Source organism: Oncorhynchus mykiss, chromosome 4, assembly GCF_057628025.1.
Source record: "Oncorhynchus mykiss isolate SJ-2025 chromosome 4, ASM5762802v1, whole genome shotgun sequence".
Classification (NCBI taxonomy): Eukaryota; Metazoa; Chordata; class Actinopteri; order Salmoniformes; family Salmonidae; genus Oncorhynchus; species Oncorhynchus mykiss.
The window spans coordinates 14,713,305-14,737,094 of record NC_143025.1 but is presented as its reverse complement, the minus strand read 5'-3'; the positions used below and the strand labels follow the sequence as shown (position 1 = coordinate 14,737,094).

General features: G+C 42.3%; 2 protein-coding genes across 11 annotated transcripts in view; one reads left to right on the top strand and one right to left on the bottom strand.

Annotated features, from left to right (window-relative positions):
* LOC110521343 (receptor-type tyrosine-protein phosphatase zeta) overlaps window positions 1-1,727 on the top strand; it is a 99,903-nt gene extending 98,176 nt beyond the window's left edge. For all 10 annotated transcript variants that reach the window (XM_090231212.1, XM_090231211.1, XM_090231208.1 and 7 more), the window contains 2 exons: window positions 434-569; window positions 679-1,727. In XM_090231212.1, the coding sequence (XP_090087338.1) occupies window positions 434-569; window positions 679-822 (280 nt within the window). In that variant the 3' untranslated portion in view covers window positions 823-1,727. The remainder of the gene's footprint in view (window positions 1-433; window positions 570-678) is intronic.
* Window positions 1,728-8,664: 6,937 nt separating this feature from the next.
* aass (aminoadipate-semialdehyde synthase) lies at window positions 8,665-23,599 on the bottom strand (the record flags this gene model as incomplete). Its single annotated transcript, NM_001124530.1, is given in 24 exon segments — window positions 8,665-9,904; window positions 10,065-10,241; window positions 10,463-10,551; window positions 13,119-13,234; window positions 13,324-13,419; window positions 13,557-13,724; window positions 13,846-13,986; window positions 14,261-14,369; window positions 14,674-14,784; window positions 14,874-15,003; window positions 15,256-15,377; window positions 17,585-17,652; window positions 18,072-18,131; window positions 18,612-18,723; window positions 19,114-19,236; window positions 19,487-19,635; window positions 20,128-20,255; window positions 20,394-20,472; window positions 20,635-20,781; window positions 20,862-20,929; window positions 21,292-21,376; window positions 21,891-22,067; window positions 22,498-22,728; window positions 23,529-23,599. Coding segments are annotated over 23 exon segments (2,793 nt in total). The 3' UTR covers window positions 8,665-9,785.
* Window positions 23,600-23,790: the final 191 nt, after the last annotated feature.

Genomic DNA, 23,790 nt, shown 5'->3' with positions numbered 1-23,790 from the left:
TGCTCAGTATTTCATAGATATTTTTTTTTTTGTGATCAATCTTCGAAAAATAACAGAGATTTTGAATGAATAGGAAAATCTATTACTAAAATATGAAAATACATGTCTCAAAGTGGATGTCTATCTTATATTGTTTTATGTCCTGCGGATTCGAGAAGATTACAAGTGCAACGGGAAAGTGAGCCTGTCAGGTAGCCAGTAGCCTTAATTCTTGCACAGAATCCAGCCTAGCTGATGCGATGCAATTTAACTTTTTTTTACCACTTTCTTTTTCTGTCCTCCATTGATTTAGCCACATTAGCCTACAAGGGTAGAAATACCAATAACTTTTGAGGAGTATCTACACAATGGACATATTATTTTAGAAAATAGTTTTTAGTTGGACATAAGGTCAGTTTTACCACCACTTCAAGGCGTGGGTCTGATTTTGCAGGGTTGGCGGTGTTACTGCGGGAACCTTCTGTGCCCTGTCTACTCTGGTGCGCCAACTAGAGGCGGAGAGCTCTGTGGACGTGTACCAGGTGGCCAAGATGTTCAACCTCATGAGGCCCAGGACCTTCACTGATGTTGTAAGTCAATCTGAAGCACCGACTGTACCTGTTTGATGCACTGTGACCATTTTGTGTCTCAACATTCTCCCTTCAACAGCACAGTTTCTCTATTCCATTTCTCATTCAGGAGCAGTATCAGTTCCTATACACAGCCATGCTGAGTCTGGTGGGCACACAGGAGGATGAGAGGATGCTCCAGTCCTCAGACAACAACGGAACAGTCCCAGGAGGCACCGCCAGCACAGCAGAGAGCCTTGAGTCCCTGGTGTAACCATTTACATTTTAGTCACTTAGCAGAATAGGAGCAATTAGGGTTAAGTGCCTTGCTCAAGGGCACATTGACAGATTTTGTCACCCTGTCGGCTTGAGGATTCGAACCAGAGACCTTTTGCTTACCGGCCCAACGCTCTTAACAGCTAGGCTACCTGCCGCCCTATGGCAACAGGGCCCCTAACTTGTCAGTATGTATTCTCGCCTATCTCACAGTTTTCTGTTTTTAAAAACTGCAGCCTTGCCTGTTTACCCTCTCTTCTGTTCTCCGTCTTTGAATGCATTTTCCAGACCGCTGGACATGATACCCTTTGACCTTGTAATGTGTGCCTTTGTATATTCATCTTGTAGCCTACTTGTAATGGCTCTCATACAATTGAAGTCAACTTTTCTGATGTTTTGTTGATACTGCTGTCTTGAGATATTTGCTTTACTCTGTTTCATATTTATTTTCAGTAAGCAAAAAAAAAAAGGGAACATGCTACTTTTTACGTTAAACATGTTTTGTTAGCCTATTTTTTTGTTGAGTCAATGCATTGAGCAACTAATTCTTCCATCTAACATTGAATATGCTATTTTGTTTGTAGCAACAGTGAGCTTTTGAAGTCGAAAATGCATAATGGTATGAAATAATACATCTAATATGTAAATAATATTATAGCAACCAAGTCAATGGACCAAATTTCTATTTATACTTCTAGATTTTTATATTTTACTACAGTTTTTGTCAATTTTTTATGTATGGCTGCATTCTAAAAATAACTTAGTCAAAATATTTTTTATGTTTTAATATTAGTGTTCTGTATTTTGTAACATACTAAATATGAAGCATGGGGTATTGACACTTTTTAGCTGTACATTAAACATTGCTAGAGGATTAGACAGGATTAAACAAGTGAAAGAAAATTCAAGGAATGAGTTTTTGTAGTGTTCTGTATTTCTTTTGTAGTGTTCTGTACAATGAAGAGTTTGTAGAAAAAAAGGGGAGCGCTGATAGAGTACACAATAGTAGGTCTTTGTAAATAGAAGGTGCTCTTTGGTAAATTGGCCAACAAAAAGAAAGGAGGACCAAGGCACTCTTCATATAATTAAAATGCCTTTATTTGTAGGGCATGTTCAATGGAACAACGATTTATTTTATTTTTTTACTCTGGCGCGTTTCGGCTGCAATGGCCTTTGTCAGGGATCCATCTACAGTGCCTTCAGAAAGTATTCACACCCCTTGACTTTTTCCACATTTTGTTACAGCCCAAATTTAAAATGGATTACGTTTAGATTTTGTTTCACACTGGCCTACACACAACAGCCCATAATGTCATTTTTTTTTAGAAATGTTTACAAATTAATCAAAAATGAAAAGCTGAAATGTCTTGAGTCAATAAGTATTCAACCCCTTTGTTATGGCATGCCTAAATAAGTTCAGGAGTAAACATTTGCATAACAAGTCACAAGTTACCTGAACTCACTATGTGTGCAGTAATAGTGTTTAACATGATTTTTGAATGACTACCTCATCTCTGTACCCCACACATACAATTGTCTGTAAGGTCCCTAAGTTGAGGAGTGAATTTAAAACACAGATTCAACCACAAAGACCAGGGATGTTTTCCAATGCCTCACAAAGAAGGGCACCTATTGGTAGATGTCACTACCTACGTCATTACCTTTTTACTCCTGAGACCAAATCCCTATATAAACAATGGCTTTTAGTGTTATCTAAAACTTAGCAGTAAACGTCCACTCCCCAAAGCTAATTATTTTAGTCTTATCTCCTCCACTCCCCTGCAGAGCTCCTTCTTCACAGTCACACATTCACAGAGAGGCCTTTTTATAAGAAAGAGAGAATTAAAAAACAATTGTGGAATACGAAACCTCTACAATGAATATATATTGTTAATCTGTAGTCTAGGACCCTATACATGTAAGGAGGGAGGGGTCTTTTCATCCCTCCCCTTCTATTAATACTACATAAGAATAATCAATTATTCTAATATATCAAACATTTTGGTACAACCCTTTTCATGACCCCTAGGGGAACCTGACACTGTGATAGGAGAAAACTGAGGATGGATCAACAACATTGTAGTTACTCAACAATTCTAACGAGTGAAAAGAAGGAAGCCTGTACAGAATAAAAATACTCCAAAACATGCATCCTATTTGCAACAAGGCACTAAAGTAATACTACAAAGAATGTGGCAAAGCAATTACAAACTTGTTGGATGCATTTTCTATTTTTTTGGTTGTGTATCAGATCATTTTGTGACCATAGAAATGGATGGAAAATAATGTAGTGTCATTATGAAAGAAAGCCATCTAAATATATACATAATCGTGTTCATTTTAGCACCAACTGTTAGATAAAAAAATGCTCAGAGCTTGTAAATGAATAATTAAACCACTCTAAAGCGCATACATCCACTTGGCAGGTTGGGCCCTACAGAAGCCTATAGCTTGGATGGTCCAATTTCATTCACACAATATGAGGGCATACAATTAGAATTCTGAATAACGGCACTGTTTTTTTTATAGCCTTCTTCACTGTGGAAAAGGGGCCCCAATACATGTCATGTTGATATGATTTTCAGTTTGCTTCCATGATTGGTTTGACATTCGTCTCCCTTATAAGAGAATCATCTAAAACAATTGCTATTGTGTATTTACAATCCCCTTCTCCAAACGGATTACTCATTTACCTAGGTCTTATAAATAGTTCTTATCAATGTATAAATGACAGTGCATGGAGAATGCCGTTATTTCTATCTGAAAAGATAAAGCAGATGCTTTTTCCACTTGGAACCGGCAGGTTCGCTCAACCTTATTCATGGTTTCCTCACGCGTAAAGATGATGGAATTAAGAGAGAATTAAGGGCTCTATTCATTCAGATCCTTTTTTAGCTGAGATCAGCATATCAGTTGTCTTGGTGGAACTATGTTAGAGCTGTCAAATCCAGAAGTGACTCTCTGACTTATACCTAAAGCGGACATTGCCATTGGCTGCACGGAGTCCGTTTAACATCCTTGTTTTACAAGTTCGAACACTGGAATGCAATATGTAATCTACACCTCAATTAGCATGATTAGAAATCATCTTTATTTTGTTTAATGATTTTTCAATTTGAGCATAATTATTTCTATATAGCCTACACTTTCTCATTCTGAACTTCTAACATGGTTGGGCCGGGTGTGGCTTCCAGACAATGATCGCAAGAGCAGCTGCTCAATGATTTGGGCTTCAATGCAGTTCCACCTCTAAAACATCCACTATGCGGATGTTTGCTATCGCCGGTTAACGCTTGATCTGATTGAATCTAGGTCTTTGTCAAGGTCAGAATACAGCACATCTGTAGACACACCTCCACCCAACCTGGTCTCAGAGCATTTCTTATTATTCTGTATCTAAATACAACACACTCCATTTAGTATGATATGTTACGTTTCGTATGGTATGTATTCATTTGTGGCTGTCCATCACCCATTGCGTATGATTTGTTACAAATAACTTTTCATAGTATCTGTGAATTTGCAAAAATATACCATATGTTATGGATTCTAGCTAGGTCTTAACGTTAGCTAGCTCGCTAACTTTAGCAAGGCTAGTGGTTAGGGTTAAGGTTAGGGGAAGGGTTAGCTCAAATGGTGAGGGGAAGGGTTAGGTACCATGCTAAGTAGTTGAAAAGTTGCTAAAGTTGTCCATGATGAGATTCGAACTCGCAACCTTTAGGTTGCTAGACGTTTGCGTTATATGTCCACCCAGACTAACCAGCCTACATTTGTTTTTGCCTTAATGTAACCATACCAAACTTAACATATCATACCAATTTGCATGTCCCAGATTTGTTTACTATGTTATGTCTAGTTTGAGACCGGGCTGCTCCGCCACACCTTCCTTTCTTGCATCCTATTCTCGTGCTTAAATTCAAGGTCAGAATACGGGCTGAGAGAAACATGCATGTAAAGGGAATTACGTTTTATTTACGCGTAATCAACTTAAGTCAGAAGTTATTATTGCCTCCTAATACAGTCCATTTGACCCCATCACATCAGATTAGTAAGCAGTTGTTTGAAATAACACATAATTTCATAGTAAGGCAGCTAGGCTAAACCTTAACAATCAAAAAAGGTATGATCTGTCAACAACAATAGAAATGTCATCTCTCAATAAAAACATTACAATAGAGTAAAAAAATATGAGAAAATATGAAATGTGTTGCATTCACTCATAACGAGTCCAACTTTCCTAAACACTTCATAAGGAGAAAAAAATAAAATAAAAAAAATTTCAACCAGATAATGCTGTCAAAAACAATAAGAACTTACTGTCTGCCTAGTTGTTGTGCAAGTCATAAAAGAAAGAATTTTAAAAAATACTATAACTGTCACATGGTGTTCATTGTCTAACCCTTTCTTGAAACCTTCCCCCAAATATTATCAGGGGGCTTTGTGGTGGGTCTGTATTACTTTGAGATGAGATGACCACGCCATCTAGTTAAACCAACTTGAATGTTTTTCCGCCATTTGCTATGATAGAATGACCTTTCGGAAGGCCCGATAAGCTGTTAAACAATATGTGCTGGAAGAAGACAAACGGGTGGCTTGAAGAAACAGATCCATCTTAGACATTGGATTATGGATTCCCGGTGACAGAGATGCGACTCTATGGAGTTATGGTATAATCCCTGTGGAGAATTGGTTATTCCAATTGATTTTCATGTTCTAATCCCGTCTAAGACTCCAAAAGAAATGCGCCTTTTCAGGGGAAAATAGGTCAAGTGTCCAGACACCGTCTTGACCAGCAGCTGTATCCATACCTCAATTTGCATTTTTTGACTTTTAATAATTGCATGCCCAATTATCCCTGGCTTGGTGGCCTAGTTTGCATGGGCGGGCCTACATTGAATGGAAGGAAAAGCTGATTGTTTATTCAGAGGCTATGAGTTGACTCAGTAATATCCATTGAAACACAATGGATGCATATTTATAAATATCAAAAGGCACACCTTATTGGTAATTGGTGCTGCATGTCAAGTCAAAGAAATCTCTTTAGAAACCTTACCTAACGCTTATGTTAAGGAAAGCAATTTATCCTAATGAAAATTGGATTGACATTTTCTTAAGAATTTTTGTTCTTTAAACATTTCCCACAACCATGTAAAGTGTTAGTAAATGACGATTGACCCGTTAAACTTTTGAAATGAAAGGACGTTAAAAGCTGCTCCACAATAATACAGACCTGAACTGAAAATGAACCCCTTATTCAAGATTAAAATAGTTTAGATAAAATGTTGAATGCAGTCACAACCTTCCGTGTTCTGTAGGTACTTGAGAATGAATGCCACCAATCAATTTCATCAAAGCCACACAACTTCCACACATCACTTTTCCTTTTATTTTTCTATGAAATACACAAACGGTGGAACAACTGCTAAGAGTTTAATCTCACAAGAAAACCCCAATATGTTCTGCGAGCAGATATAAACTCAGTAGACAGTTTTTGGTACACCACCCTGTTCACACATTTTTTAAATTTCTACAGACATAGCAAACCACGGCCACGTGACGCGCTATAAAGCAGGCAGACAGGCATTGAGGCAGTCAGTTACTGTTCGATTGAATGTTAGAATGAGCAAAACAAGTGACCTAAGCAACTTTGAGCATAGTATCGTCGCCAGTGCCAGGCGCGCTGGTTCCAGTATCTTAGAAACAGCCGGCCTCCTGGGCTTTTCACGCAACAGTGTCTAGGGTTTTTACAGAGAATGGTGCGACAAACAAAAAAACATAGTCCTGTAGGCAAAAACAGCTCGTTGATGAGAGGTCAAAAGAGAATGGCAAAGATCATGCAAGCAAACAAGCGAGCTATACAAACTAGAAAATAACAGTGGTGTGCAGAACGGCATCTCGGAACGCACAACTCGTCAGTCCTTGTCACAGAGAGGTATTGCTGCAGACGACCAATCACCAACATTGGTCAATTGAGGAGTGGAAAAACATTGCCGGGTCCGAGGAATCCCAATTCCGTCACACTGATGGCAGATTCTGGATTTGGTGTAAGCAGTATGGGTCCATGGCCCCCTTCCTGCCTGGTGTCAACAGTAGAGGCTGGTGGCGGTGTACTGGTGTGGGTAATGTTTTCCTGGCACACGTTAGGTCCCTTGCTACCAATTGAGCGTCTGACCACCACACCTGGTAGAATCCATTCCCTGAAAAATTCTGCCTGTTCTGGAGGCAAAATTGGGTCTGACCCAGTACTATATTGTAATAATTTCCCCTCTATGGCCTATCTATTGCCTTACCTCCCTACATTTCCCACACCCTGTACATTGATTTTTCTATACATACATATGTATATATACACACGCATACATACAGGGGCAAAAAAGTATTTAGTCAGCCACCAATTGGGCAAGTTCTCCCACGTTCTCCCATTTTCATCATAGGTACACTTCAACTATGACAGACAAAATTAGAAAGAAAAAAAAATCCAGAAAATCGCATTGTAGGATTTTTTATGAATTTATTTGCAAATTATGGTGGAAAATAAGTATTTGGTCACCTACAAACAAGCAAGATTTCTGGCTCTCACAGACCTGTAACTTCTTCTTTAAGAGGCTCCTCTGTCCTCCACTCGTTACCTGTATTAATGGCACCTGTTTGAACTGTCCACAACCTCAAGCTGTCACACTCCAAACTCCACTATGGCCAAGACCAACGAGCTGTCAAAGGCCACCAGAAACAAAATTGTAGACCTGCACCAGGCTGAGAAGACTGAATCTGCAATAGGTAAGCAGCTTGGTTTGAAGAAATCAACTGTGGGAGCAATTATTAGGAAATGGAAGACATACAAGACCACTGATAATCTCCCTCGATCTGGGGCTTCACGCAAGATCTCACCCTGTGGGGTCAAAATGATCACAAGAACGGTGAGCAAAAATCCCAGAACCACACGGGGGGGGACCTAGTGAATGACCTGCAGAGAGCTGGGACCAAAGTAACAAAGCCTACCATCAGCAAGGGCATTGTAGATGAAACGTGGCTGGGTCTTTCAGCATGACAATGATCCCAAACACACCGCAACGAAGGAGTGGCTTCGTAAGAGGCATTTCAAGGTCCTGGAGTGGCCTAGCCAGTCTCCAGATCTCAACCCCATAGAAAATCTTTGGAGGGAGTTGAAAGTCCGTGTTGCCCAGCAACAGCCCCAAAACATCACTGCTCTAGAGGAGATCTGCATGGAGGAATGGGCCAAAATACCAGCAACAGTGTGTGACAACCTTGTGAAGACTTACAGAACACATTTGACCTCTGTCATTGCCAACAAAGGGTATATAACAAAGTATTGAGAAACTTTTGTTATTGACCAAATACTTATTTTCCACCATAACTTGCAAAAAAATTCATAAAAAATCCTACAATGTGATTTTCTGGATTTTTTTTCTCATTTTGTCTGTCATAGTTGAAGTGTACCTATGATGAAAATTACAGGCCTCACATCTTTTTAAGTGGGAGAACTTGCACAATTGGTGGCTGACTAAATACTTTTTTGCCCCACTGTATAGTGTTATTGACTGTACTTGTGTTTATGTGTAACTCTTGTTTCTGTCGCACTGCTTTGCTTCATCTTGGGCAGGTCACAGCTGTAAATGAGAACTTGTTCTCAACTGGCCTACCTGGTTAAATAACTTTTTTTTTTTTTTTAGATAGGTGTACCTAATAAACTGGCCACTGACTCTGTGTACTTGTTTATCTGTATCAATAGAATGATAGATTATATTGGTCAATATAATCTATTTGCTTAAATAGGCATCTCAATCTTACATTTCAACCATGTAATTACGCAGAAACAATATGTTGCAGCACTGGAGACCATTTATATCCAATCCAGAAAATAAATACACTTGGATATTTTACTCAACAAATAGTGTTTGGGATCTTTAAATAGGATTCAACATAAATCTTTTTTGTTCTTAAAATATATCTGCACACTACTTAAAATTAATTGTACACAAATACAGTAGATTGATTTAAAACTATTGCCCGAAAATGAGACATGGTAGGTATGAGCTATGGTTGACCGGTGATGCAGGTCATTGAGTAAAAAAAGTAAAACAGTTCTTTTTTAATTCAGAGGCTCTTGGTGAGTTACTACAACTACTTGTTCTTATGAGCAAGCTGTCCAGGCTACGGTATTATATTAGTGCTGTTCACTCGCAAACTTATTCACTGGTCTTTCTTTGAGCAGGTACTGTACACTCCTGATATTTCTAGCATCTTGATTGTCTTGAGTGTCATCTACAATGAGCAGATAACCAAATCAATATGTAAAGAGCAGCAGCTGATCAACATCAGGAAAAGCATACGTTACGGTCAAGGACAGACGAGACGCTTTAGCTTAGAAGGTCTGTGCAGATTACAGGATCGTTGTGTTATAACGACACTCAGGGAGTTGTGGTTCTCCAGGTAAAGAATGGTATGGCCTTAATTAAAAAGCAGCAAAGTGCTTGGAAACTGTTCACATACAACCTAATGGTTCTATTTGACACAAAGTAGATTGCTTGTTTCAAAAGCATCCAGAATTCAGGGTGCATCTCAATAGCCACAACTAGCTTCCCCTCATATCCTGTCCTCCTGAGGATTTCTACCATATTGCCTTCCCCCACCCTGCCTTCTCAGATCAGCACAGATGAAAGACAGGAGACAAACGAAGAAAGTAACTTGAGACTATTGAGATGCATCCCGTTTCTCTGTGGCCTGGTACCCAGCCACTGATTGGCTGTATATCACATGGTGTTGCGTTACGACTAAAATAGCTTCCTTTCTTCATCTCCTTCCCTTTATCTGCACTGTTCTGAAAGAATTGAAATGAAGAATAAAAAATGTGGGGTCTTTTTTGGTGATCAGTGCAGATGGAGGAGGATGCCAGGAAAGGAAACAAACACTATTGGGACACTGCCGATGACTCATGAGTTACTACTCTTGGATGGTGCTTTTCGAGGTGAACTTGAGGCCCTCCTCCTGCAGTCTCTTCAGTGCCGGTCCATAGATGTCCTTAGTCATTGGCACCACCAGTCCCTTCGTACGGATTTCTCCTGCAGATTGAAAGTCAGTTCAAACTTACATGTTAGGGTTGTACATTTATCTTTAGCAAAATGACAGGTTCTCTGGTGGTGGAATAAGTGTGTCATACTCAGTAAAGCCTAATCAACAACTCGGGCATGACACATGCAATAAGAATAATACACTACTGACCATCCAGCACCATGCGAGCAGCGATGGCTGCAGGGTAACCCACGGTCTTGGCCATGGCAGAGAAGCCGTTGGAGTCTCCATAGACCACCAGGCTGATGTGCTTGGTCTCCAGCTCGCCTGTAGAGTGACGCAGGCCCACGTCGTTCCTCATGATAATCATGTCCCGCTCACCTTCATCTGAAGGAGAGGATAAAGGACACAGTAATAGAAAGTAGAGAGAAATAATTACTATGGCTGTGTTTACACAGACAGCCCAATTGTAATATTTTTTACACTAATTTTGACCAATCACATCAGATATTTCTCAGAGCTGATGTGATTGGTCAAGAGACCAACTGGAGAAAAAAAAAATCTAAATTGGGTAAAGAAGAAGGTAGTAGTGACATTTCTTCTCTTACCAAAGGAGAGCCTGGCCTCTAAGTGCTTAGCCAGTGACGCCAGCACAGTCTCTGCATGGGGAACAGCCTCCTTACTCAGCATCCCAAACCTGAACACACACACAATTAAGAACTATATGGCAAAGATGTGAGTACAAAGTCCATGCAACTAAACAATCAGGCTATACCAATATGCTTATTGAATCCTATATCTACCTGAAGTATCTAGGGGGGGTAAGGGATGTGTAGTACCTAGGGGGGGTAAGGGATGTGTAGTATCTAGGGGACTAGGAGCTGATAAGTATCTAGGGGGTGTAAGGGATGTGTAGTATCTAGGAGCTGATATAGTTGAAATCATAAGTTTACAAACACTTAGGTTGGAGTCATTAAACCCCGTTTTTCAACCACTCCACACATTTCTTGTTAAGAAACTATTGTTTTGGCAAGTCGGTTAGGACATCTACTTTGTGCATGACACAAGTAATTTTTCCAACAACTGTTTACATACAGATTATTTCACTGTATCACAATTCCAGTGGGCCAGAAGTTTACATACACTAAGTTGACTGTGCCTTTAAACAGCTTGGAAAATTCCAGAAAATGTCATGGCTTTCTTTGGAAGCTTCTGATAAGCTAATTGACATAATTTCAGTCAATTGGAGGTGTACCTGTGGATGTATTTCAAGGCCTACCTTGGGAGCAATTTCCAAATGCCTGAAGGTACCACGTTCATTTGTACAAACAATAGTACGCAAGTATAAACACCATGGAACCACGCAGCCGTCATACCGCTCAGGAAGGAGACGCGTTCTGTCTCCTTGAGATGAACGTACTTTGGTGCGAAAAGTGCAAATCAATCCCAGAACAACAGCAAAGGACCTTGTGAATATGCTGGAGGGAACAGGTACAAAAGTATCTATATCCACATTAAAATGAGTCCTATATCGACATAACCTGAAAGGCCGCTCAGCAAGGAAGAAGCCACTGCTCAATCCTACAGAAAATGTGGGCAGAACTGATAAAGCGTGTGTGAGCAAGAAGGCCTTACAAACCTGACTCAGTTACATCAGCTCTGTCAGTCGGAATGGCCCAAAATTCACCCAACTTATTGTGGGAAGCTTGTGGAAGGCTACCCGAAACATTTGACCCAAGTTAAACAATTTAAAAAGGCAATGCTATGGGGGGGGGGGGGGGGGGGGGGGGGGGGGCGGGGGAGTGGCTGATACACGGTATATACAAAAGTATGTGAACACCCTTTCGAATGAGTGGATTCAGCTACTTCAACCACACCAATTGCTGACAGGTTTATAAAATAGAGCACACTGCCATCGCCATAGACAAACATTGGCAGTAGAATGGCCTTACTGAAGAGCTCAATGACTTTCAACGTGGCACCATCCAACAAGTCAGTTCGTCAAATGTATACCCTGCTCAACTGTAAGCGCTATTATTGTGAAGTGGAAACATCTAGGAGCAACAACGGCTCAGCCGCAAAGTGGTAGGCCACACAAGCTCACAGAACGGGATCGGCGAGTGCTCAAGCGCATAGCTCGTCTGCAACACTTACTACCGAGTTCCAAATTGCCTCTGGAAGCAACGTCAGCACAAGAACTGTTCGTCGGGAGCATCATGAAATGGATTTCCATGTCCGAGCAGCCGCACAAGCCTAAGATCACCATGCATATCGCCAGGTGTTGGCTGGAGTGGTGTAAAGCTCACCGCAATTGGACTCTGGAACAGTGGAATCGCGTTCTCTGGAGTGATGAATCACACTTCACCATCTGGCAGTCCGACTGACGAATCTGAGTTTGGCGAATGCTAGGAGAACGCTACGTGCCCCAATGCATAGTGCCAACTATAAAGTTTGGTGTAGGAGGAATAATCGTCTGGGGCTGTTTTTCATGGTTTGGGCTAGGCCCTTTAGTTCCAATTGAAGGGAAAACTTAATGCTACAGCATACAATGACATTTTAGACAATTCTGTGCTTCCAATTGTGTGGTAACAGTTTGGGAAGGCCCTTTCCTGTTTCAGCATGACAATGTCCTGTGCACAAAGCGAGGTCCATACAGAAATGGTTTGTTGAGATTAGTGTGTAAGAACTTTACTGGCCTGTACAGAGCACTGACCTCAACCCCATCGAACACCTTTGGGATAATTTGGGCCGACTGTGAGCCAGGCCTAATATCCCAACATCAGTGCCCGACCTCTAATGCTCTTGTGGCTGAATTTAATCAAGTCTCCACAGCAATGTTCCAACATTAGTGGAAAGCCTTCCCAGAAGAAGGGAGGCTGTTATAGTAGCAAAGGGGGGACCAACTCCATATTAATGACCATGATTTTGGAATGAGATGTTCACATACTTTTGGTCATGTAGTGTAAGTATCTAGGGGGGTAGGGTAGGGGATGTGTAGTACCTAAGGGATGTGTCGTACACCTGGGGGGGGGGGGGATGTGTAGTATCTAGGGGGGGGTAGGGGATGTGTAGTATCTAGGGGGGGTAGGGGATGTGTAGTATCTAGGGGGGGTAGGGGATGTATAGTATCTAGGGGGGGTAGGGGATGTGTAGTATCTATGGGGGGGTAGGGGATGTGTAGTATCTAGGGGGGGTAGGGCATGTGTGATGATATGGATGTCATGCATATACAGTGTATGGCTATGGTTAGGACAAGGGCCTCACCATTTGAGTGTTTCCATTTTGAAGGGGTCTTGGCCGATGCGGTCGTAAACAGCTCCCTCGAAGGCCTTGTCAGAGGTGGAGGGGTGCAGGCCAATCTGGTTACACAGCAGCTCTTTCTGTTGTACAGGGAAAAGACAGAATATGGGTAAAGAACCGCCCAAGAGGCATGAGCTGGTAATAAAGTTGTTATAAGCAGGATTCTTACCCAGGAGACAGGAGCGGAGGTGTGCTTCAGCATGGGGCAGGGGTCAGTGTTGATAAGACCCAGCTTCACAAAGCCACTCATGGCCTTGGAGAAACCCTGGTGGACAAGACACAGAATTTACTGACCACTGAATCAGACAGGAGGAAAGAATAGCAGTGTTGCAATGTTGTTAGCAGCACCATGCTCCAACCAATTAGAACCACATTGTTGTAGAGGTCAGTGGCAGTACCTACCTTGAAGCGGAGTGTTCCTCTGATGAGTGTGTGGGCTGACTCGATGCCGTACTGTTCTGAGTATTTGGTGCTGTCGCGGTTGGGGAAGCCCTCTAGGTTGAAGCCGGGCAGGAAGTCCATGGGAGAAGTGGATTCCATCAGAGTGCCGCCCGCTGGGATGCTCACCACCTGGGAACAGAGGATGAAGTTACCCCAGAACACTGATCTAAGGTCAGCTTTGCGTCACTAACCCTTATGGTTCAGGTTAAGTTTTTGGGGAGGATAAGCTGATTCTAGATGGCCACTGTACCTCGTTGTCCTTGAGGAAGATGGCAGGGCTGATGGTATTGAGGAGGACTCCATATGGACTCCAGCTGAATTTGTAGCGCAGAGGATTGTCTGAGCATTCTGGTGCAGGGAGTCCACCACAGAATGAACTGTATGACTCAATCTAAGGAGATACACGTAAATGGCTTTACAACATAATTTACACATAGACATCTACCCAATGTTGTCAACACGGTCATATTTACATCAAACAATGTACAAATCAAAGACACCGTTTCAATCTGTTGGGCCCGCAATCAATAATGTTGCCAAGGAAACTGACATACGCTCAATCAATCATTATGTACAGCCCCACAATCACCCAAACACTTCCTCTCAAAATCACAAACCACTCAAACATATAGCTTCTGTCACAATCTTCCTCACGTTTCACTTACAGTGCAGCCGTCCGCCTTGGCTTGGTCGATGCACTCCATAGCCAGCATGTGGTCGATGCCAGGGTCCAGGCCCATCTCATTCACTATGGTGATGCCAGCTTCCTCAGCACTGAAGGGAAACACACACAAAAAACCCATTCAGCCACACCGGCCCCACATGGAGCCAATACACTTGACTACTAGATTATCCGGGCTAATGCCATGCCAAGTAATTAGGTCAAGTGTCTTGGTGCCTGCCTGCCTGTAGTTTACATTATGTCAACTGAGTATCAAATAGCCCACGGTTAGCATCAAGACAAGATAAAAACACATTTTACCATTAAATCTCCACTTCTACATAGATATGTTTTTCCCTAACACCACCCCTCTCGCTCATACTTTAAAACCCAGAGGAATCTCCTCTTCTCCCCTACCTCTGTTGGAGGTCCTTCATGGCTGGACTCAGGTAGCTGGCTGTCACCATGTTTACCTTCTTGTTGATGCAGTGTTTGGCGATCACAGGATGATACCCGTACGGCAGCATACTGAGGGCATAAACAGCACAGTACATGTGACAATGACACACTCACTGCACATTCACCTCAGGTGTGTGTGTGTGTGTGTGTGTGTGTACCTAATTACTAGGTCATGGTCTTTGACCAGGGACTCCAGATGACCCTCCTGACTGGTGACATCCAGCATGACAGGGATCGTGTTGGGGTATTTCCCTGCCAGCTCCTCTGCCTGGGTCAACAACACTGATGCTAAAACACAAGAAGACATGGACAACAGCTGTGAGATAGATGGGAGGAGTGAAAGATGAGTGAAATTTAAAGCTGAAAACAAAAAAATGGGCCAGGGCTTGAGCCGAGGCACCCTTTACATTTAATTAAGTAATTGGAGATGTACACAGAATAGATTGCATCTAGTTAAACATTTAAATAATGAATTCATCATCAGCTGGGTATTTGTGAATATAGTGGGAACAGTGTAACATTTCCTTTTCAGAGGCTTACCAACAGTGATTTGAGTCCCTGGGTCCCGGGTGAGGTACTCAATGACAGGGCCCGACACGTAACCTGAACCCAGTAGTAGCACTCGCTTCATTCCACTCCTCTTCATGATCTTGGCTTGCTCACTGAGGGGATGTGGGGTTATACAGTGTGAGCACAGAATAAAGTTTCTTTCTCACACACATAATGATTAGCTGAAGCAATCTTGCTCAGAGTTAGAACCAGTGATGTGCTTACCAAGCAGAGATGGGGATGTGGGTGGGCAATAAAATTAATTTAATATAAATCATCCACAGTTTTAATTGCATCCTCATAAGAAATTACTACTTAACAACCAATCGGGGGAGGGGGGGGACAAAATATTACAAGAGGGAGTTCCCCCAACCACATCACACACTAAAAATGAAAGACTAAGATTTTTTTGTAAACCAAGCTGATGCACTGTGGTGAAGTATATTAAAATCAAAACTAAAATGGGATTCAATCAATGAAATGTATTTACATTTTAAAAAACAGGGTGATCAGCAAATACTCAGCAAAATGTGATTCAAACACAGACATGAAATTAAAATTAAAACCGGATGATTCCACTACTGGCCACCATACAGTCCAAAGGTCACCATGGCAGCCTCTTCTATCAAACAGTAACCTGCAGAATCAGCAGCACTCTCTCCCCCAATACCCCCTCCCCCACAGAATCCAATTGGCAGCCTCAGCCTAATTGGACGTGACACTGTAAATGTGCACAAGAGTACGTAGAGCCGGCACGAGGTCCGGCAAGCCATCCACTGACAATGGAGAAGGTGGCCTCTAATTAAAAAATAGACGGGGGATTCCCCTCAGGAGCATATTTGCCTCAAGTGTACATATCTTAAGAGCAATACCCAATCAGAGGGATTCGAAGACTTAAGATCCTGAGACATGGCTTGTCTAGAGAGGTGAATGTGTAAGGTCAACGCATCAACCAAAAACCACTCAAAATGGTATGAAACGGAAGCCTTGCTCTTAGTATCATCATTATGAAGAAGGGATTGCCACCATTTCTAGTTGTACTCTCTCTCCAGGATTGACCATGCTTGAAGAGGCTTGAGCGTGGTGGCCTTTGAGTGATCATTTTGAACACAAGGTGCTCATCTGGGTCATGGTTCAGTCAGGGTGAAACTATGTCAGTGTGAAGATAAACCATGAACAAATTCTCAGACCAGAGCAAACCATCTTTCTCTAGCTACTTGTTAAGACAACCTTGAAAAGGGCACAATACATGAATACAGTAGTCTAAGAAAGCTTCTTTAGAAAAGAGCTACAATGTTTAAGAAAGCAAAGTCTATGTGAAAAGAACAAGGGAGATAAGAGTCCTCTTTTTGCATGCAAGTTTATATTTGATTAGTAAACAAATATTTTGGTTAAAAACATAAGTTAATATGATTGATGGTGGAAGATTTTCAAATTTCGCAAACAGAGGGAACAATGAACGGAAATGGGATGATTTTCTTGTTTGCATGACAAAATGAAGGGACAGGACAGAGGGGGGTGTTTTAGAATGAGAAGAGACTTGTCTACCCACGAAAGAGCCCCTCAGTGAGAGAGAGAACTCCTGCACCTCAGTAGAAGTGGCGGCAGCGGCATGTTAGCCATGCAAGGTGTTAGGGCGGGGGTAGACTGGTACACACCAGCACACCGTGAGAGCACTGTGCAAGGACAGAACAACAAGGTGAGGGTTAGTGGAAACTCCGGCAGATGGCACATGATGGCTTGTAGCGAAATGCCCTGAGTCTGGGGCAAGATAGCGCTTTCCCTGCTGGGTGGAAGACATTATACCCTAAAGCCTGAGCTCGACAATGAGGGAGGGGGAAAGCTACAAATAGCAGCTATTAAGCACATAATGCGTCTATTATGCTGCTCACTAGGTATGCTATGCTAATGCTATGTCGTAGACTACAGTTTATAGCAGATGTCAAATTTTACACCTACTGAATGTTTTACCTGTAAAGGAATCTTTAGAGATGTCTTTCTTAGATTGGCATCATTACCTCCATGTGACAAGCATATTTACCAAAGCAATTTCCGATTTATTTATTAGAAAACACAAAGCCAACAACATGAAGCTTACCGAACTAGCATTCAATTGTACAGAAACTGCATTCTCAGATCAGTTAACATAAATGCTGTTTAACTGTTATAACATTAAAGAAAGCACATTCAAATCTCAAGGGCTTCAACAGTAAAATCGGTTTTGTTATAACAGCCACACAAAATCATCCTGAAAACACACAAGACATTTAAACAAGAAATCCATTCTCAAACCACTAGATATATTGACATGCAATCTTACCTTCGTTGACGAAGATCTTCAATGTACTCAAACTTTGGGGTAAGCTTTCCTTCTGACGTTATCACAGCCTTCAATGGAGGAAAGATTAACAAAACATTTTAAAGTCCAATGTCTTAAAAAATAAATAAAAATGTACAAATATGCCATAACTGACCAACATAATAAATGTCTGACAAAACAAGTTTGTGTCTATTGCGCGACTACAGCACGTCACATGACAACTGTAGTCCAAAAGGTCAAATGAAAAACATGTTTAGAGATTGTAAACGCTCCTGAAATCAACATACTTCAGCGTAAAACACACAATGCAGCCAACAACAAGATCTCGGTTAGCTATTATCGCAATGCAAGAGCAAATCTTTTCATAACTAGTTTCCGGTAAAGCTGCATCTAGGTTTCAAGACCATAGCCTTTTCGTTCATGATGCAAAAATGATTGAGTAAGAGGGATGTGTGTGTGTGTGTGTGTGTGTGTGTGAGATACTCACATCCCTAACTTGAGGTGAGAAGTCCTCTTCTTCAAGAGGTCTGGTGGCATCGGAGAGCAGCTGAGGAAGACAGAACCGGGAAGTAGTTAATTCTGCAAAGAACAGAATTCCCCATAAGCAGCCATCACTGGCAAGCAGTGGCAGCTACAGTGTGGGGTCGTCACTAGTTACCACAGCCACAAAGTCTGAATTATGGCTAAACCCTGCCTATTTCTACAATTTCTTCTTAAAATCTGATTTTAAACGCAAAACCAACCCTAACGTAAACCACACTGCTTACCTTATGCCTAACCTTAAATTAAGAACAAAAAAAGCACATTTTTGTTTTCATACACTTGTACAATAGAGACCATTTACATTTTTGTGGCCGTGGTAACTAGCGACAAGTAATCAGTGGCAGCTACAGTGCGGTAAGCTGGAACGGACAAGCTTAACCTGAGATGCTGTTGTGTGCTTGTATGGCTGCATTCCACACTTAGACAACCCTCTCCCCAAACAAACTAACGGAGCAGTGCACCTTACCCCAGCAGCTGGTCTTACCATCTCCCAAATGTAGGGAAAGAGGCGGTCTCCGAAATACTCAGTGGCTTCAATGGGGAGCTGGGCAGGAAGGTTATCAATAGAGCACATGAGGATACCTGTGCCCTCCACGCTGGAAAGACACAATCAAAGATGATCAGATAATATGCAAGGCCTGGTGGGAGTACATTATGTATGGGTGTTTGTACCAATGACTGTATGTGAATGGACAATGCCATCGATCACAGGACATTCATTCCTATGTGAAGACTCAATAGTGCATTGAAGCCAAATTAAGTCTTAAGATGGCCTTTCATGGAGACCTAACATGCAGTTTGAGCTACTCCAGTTCAAGGACATACATCTGGTGTATTAGAAGCAATTATTTGTACCACCATTGTCTTTAAAAATTTAAATTCACACGAAGATTGACATTTTCCCCTTCACTATAAATGTACCGCGGTCGGCCTTTAACTTCCATGGCGTCAATGAGAGGGGGCAGTCATTCTCCCCTGGTCTGTACCTGTCGTGGTCTATGTGCTGGTCCGCATCGTACATACAGAAGGGCTTATCGATGGAGGTGCACTCAGTCATGAACTCAATAGAGCCGCCCATGTCGGCAGATATGTCACAGATCGCCAGGAGCCTGAGGAAAAAGAAAGACAGGAAGTAATGAGGGAAGATAAGAAAAGAGGTAGAGTCCATATCAGATTTAATCAGCCAGTCGGGTCACGGTGACTGCACTCCACACTCTTTGGTTGAGTTCCCATAGAACGTAAACATTATTGAAGATAAGCATTGACTTTTGACCGCAAACACCTATAGCGGGCTTCTGACTAAGATAGTCCCCGTCCTTATCGCAAATCCAATTACTCAGCTGATTACCTGGAACTTACTTGTGTGGTAGCTCTGGCCATCCCTCCGTAGCAGCGGCGGAGGGCTTGACGTGCGTCAGGAGCCTCTGGGCGTCCAGCCGCCTGAGGAGCCGCGGTGTCTGGGGGTCCCAGTAGATGCCGTTGATCAGGCACGTGGTGTAGGGCGCCACCTGAGGCCAGGAGGACAAAAAGCAGGCAGAGTCATTGTCAATGCAATTGTTTCCACTACTTCTCCCACACTGCCACTGCTACCACTATGGCCGCTGCCGCCACCGCTATGGCTGTTGCCGCAGCTGCTACCACATCAACCTAAACCAATTCTACCACCACTGACAACTAGTCTTCCACATATCTGCAAAACATATTGACAAGACATTAACAAACCCAGTTCAACAACCTACCATCTACATAATCATATTTGACATCTCATCTTGTTCAGGGTGGTCACCCACTGACAGACTAGAAGCCAATATAACCTGTGTTTTGCAATAGGAGAAAATGCTGGGCCCCCCATTTCCCCTATGAGTGCTTAGTGAGCCAATCAGCTCAGGCTTCAGACAGAGCAGTGTGACTGTGTCAAAGGGCTCGCAGCTCCTGGCTGAGCAGCAGGAACAGGTGAACTTACTGAACTGGTTGCGACAGAAAGGCAGAGGCAGACTCACACTGGTTCTAAAGTGCGATGTGTACAGTTCCGGGTGATACTCGTACTCCAGGGGGTCATAAACACCATCACTCTTCCTCATCAGATGGTGGTGACGACTCAGAACGGTGGCGTACACTCGGGACATGTCTGAAACCAGAGAGACGGAGATAGCAGTGTCACACAGTGAACATTAAACAGAACACATTAATTAATATGATAATACATATCATATGCATGAAATATAGAATATGCAAATGCACCCCATCAGAAATGGGGATGTAGTACCTCCAGTTTGAGACACGTCTTTTAGCTCATGAGGCTCCACGTATTCTACAGGAAGCTCATTGATGATATCTTGTGCACCCTACATTATAGGAGAAAGTAGTTGAAGATAAGGTATGCATTCCCATGTTGTAGAATTCACTTATCACTGACCTTCCTAACACCTTTATCTACTTGTATGAACAGGTTGTGTTTGGTGATGGTTTAGTCATAGTTTGTCTTGGGTTACACTAGGTCTACCTACCTTGGAGACATTGCCTGTTCCGGTGAAGACAAAAGTCACTGGGCCGATGGACTTGGGCATGAGGCCCATGGAGATCTCGTACCCACAATCCCTCACTGCCTGGATGGCCTGGCTGACATTCCTGTAGTTATGGGCCATACCGATGTGCTGTGACACAGGAAGTGATGGCAAAGGTTCAGTGGAGGAAGCATTGAAATTACATGGACTCCACTGGGTCAAATCCTTACCATAAAAGGAGTGTGGTGTCCCAACGCCAGAAAACGAAGTCCCAAACCATGCAAAATATTGATCATTCCTGTAAGGAAGAATTTAGAAAAAGGGAAACAAAGTAGGAACACTGCTTTGATAATAGATGTTGGACAAAAGGGCATTTGAAAATAGGGATACATACGGGTAAAATGGGTAAATTCAGCTAGTGTTAATATTTTATTATTTACAATGGTGCCCTCAGGACAACAATACAAAATGTAGATTTACCAAGATCAGTACGGACTAGTGGAACCTCAAGAGCTAATCATCTCTGAGAACAGGTTTGGTGTGTAAACAACGCAAAAGCACGAGGCAAAAAGAAATTGAGGTGTTCTACACGATCTTTGGAATTAGAAACACATCGGGTGACTGACACCTGTATTCTTGGGTTGTCGGACAAAAGTATACCTGCAACGCCAGCCCACTGTCCGAATGCCACGATGCGGAAGCCATTGGCGTCGACCATCTTCTCATAGTCGATGAGACGCACTTCCTAGAAAGACCAGAGGATGTGAATGAACTAGTACTGGGAATTGCCAGGGACCTCACGATACGTATTGCGTTTCGATACTGTGATTTTATTGTGATTGGATGTTCCAAACATATTGCTACCTATATGTCTGCTGCAGAGGGACAAGAGACAAGTTTTGATCAGTGATGGACATTTTAAAAAAATGTTGAAAACAAATTGGCTGCCTATTTATAAAAGAAGATGGAGAACAAGCTATAAAAAAGTAAGTTTTGGTGCAGGTACAGACAACAAGCGCAAAAATAATATTGCAATATTTTCAAAACCATAAGATATCGTCAAAAATAATATCCTGATATATAACTGCATAAATGCCCCCCGCCCCCATCACTATGAATGGATGAGGCACAGCAGGTGCATCCAAACCATTATGTGAACATGCTTTTTGTTTAGGCTAGGGAACAATACCCATTGACCCAGAACAACTGTCTGACTCTTAGTTTAAGGTCGTACTTGGATAGAGCAACAACGGCCTTACCTTTTTGAGCAGGTCATCCAGTAGACCCATGTTAGCTTCCTGTGCTTTGATGGTGTGAGAGAAGAAGGCGTAGGTCTTTCTGGGATAAAGTTTCTCCTCCGGAGGACTCTTGACGCCAATGATCAACGAGGCCTCGGAAATGTCCTCGGAAATGATGGCCCCCGCTTTCTCATAATACTGAAATGAAACATACAAAAAGGTCAAAATCGTTTAGAAGCTAGTTCAGAAGACCTTTTCCAATGCCAGTTGCCAACACCTAACCAAATTGTTACATTTGTCATTCAATACACTGTTTTGTTTTATTCAGTTGCGTAAAAGTTCATACAGCAGTCCTTTGATAGTCAAATACTTTTATCTTAACCTTAATTTCAAACAATAATATGTTACATGTTGTTTACTAGACATTGGGGAGGTCCTCCTATAGTAACCAGAGACACATCACATAAACCTCATTTATAGATCACGTTGTGCAGTTTTTTCTCCTATTTTTGCTGAACATAGGCCTCCTTTGATCTCCAACCATTGGCTGTGAGCATGTTTATTCAACGGCAGTGAACACCAGCCATTGGATGTGTGTATGTTTTACCCAACAACAGTGTTCACTCACATTCTCGTGGATGGCCCTTCGGTTGGAAGGCTGGACGAGGACCTTGTGGCCAGCATGGACGATCTCTTTAACGTGGCGCGGAGCCAGGGGCGCCCGTCTCTCCCACACGTTGATGTCCTCACGCCGGATGGCCATGACGCTCTTGTGATGCTCATAGCGCCTCTGGCCACAGAGGCAGCTCCTCGTCCCTCTAGCCTGGTGTCTTAGGAGTCGCAACATGGCTATACCCCACTGCTTTAGACAAGAGTGAGAGGGACGAGCCAGTCAACAATTCAGTGATAAATGATCTGACACAAAATTAATCAGACAAAGTATGACATTCACTGCATCCAAATAGAGGAGCCCTTCAAACAGAGGCCATGTCAAATGTCTGGTTTAGTCTGCTAGGAGGCAGGTTGCACAACAGCCAGCGGAAACGCTTGGTTTAGTTCGGAAAGGCTAGAAGATTTGAACGACAGCCACACACAATGCTGATTGAATACTCTTGTCACCCATCAAATAATTAAGTCTGATTTCTGCAAGGCACCTTAACCACATTACATGATTTTTCAAAAGGTTTGATTGATAGATTAGACAATTACACAGGCCTATAGACAGCCACCTCACCCATGAGGGCTATGAAATTGGCAGACTGCACTTTTTGCGTAAGTAACCTGCAGTAGGCTAGCCCATCAGAGGAGAAACCTAAAGGACACAAAACAATAATCTAGCATGCCAACACTACCGCCAGACAACATGGAGAGAGAACGTTAGCTATTACAATTGCAATTGCACGATGGGAGCCAAAACACACTAAAATGATATACATGGATTTTCTGATGTGTAATGAGCACTAAAACCTTATCAAAACGATACATCTATATCGTCAACAGGCCTATCCGCACAGCACTCTCGTAGGCAAAATGTCCATAAGCACATTTAGACTAATGGCATCGGGTCTAACTCGACTGATAGTTCGCTAAACTAAGTAAAAGGCATTGGATACTGTAGTAAACATCGTGAGACAAACTACACATAGCATATTTACTCACCTCGAATACTCGAGGAAAGTGTAAACAAATGGCAAGTATATCTAACCCACCTTTCTATAACTAGCTAACAGTTACTTTCGCAAACAGATGTCCGATATGCAATGTGGCGGAAGTCTTTCTAGGTGCACAAAGGTAGCCTACGGTGTCGTTCAGAGGTGACAAGAATATTGCGATGTAGGCTGTGGCCTGCGGAATTCGTAGATATATATCAATCAGATGAGGTTATAATGACAGTGGCCATGCCTTACCAGTCAGTGTAATG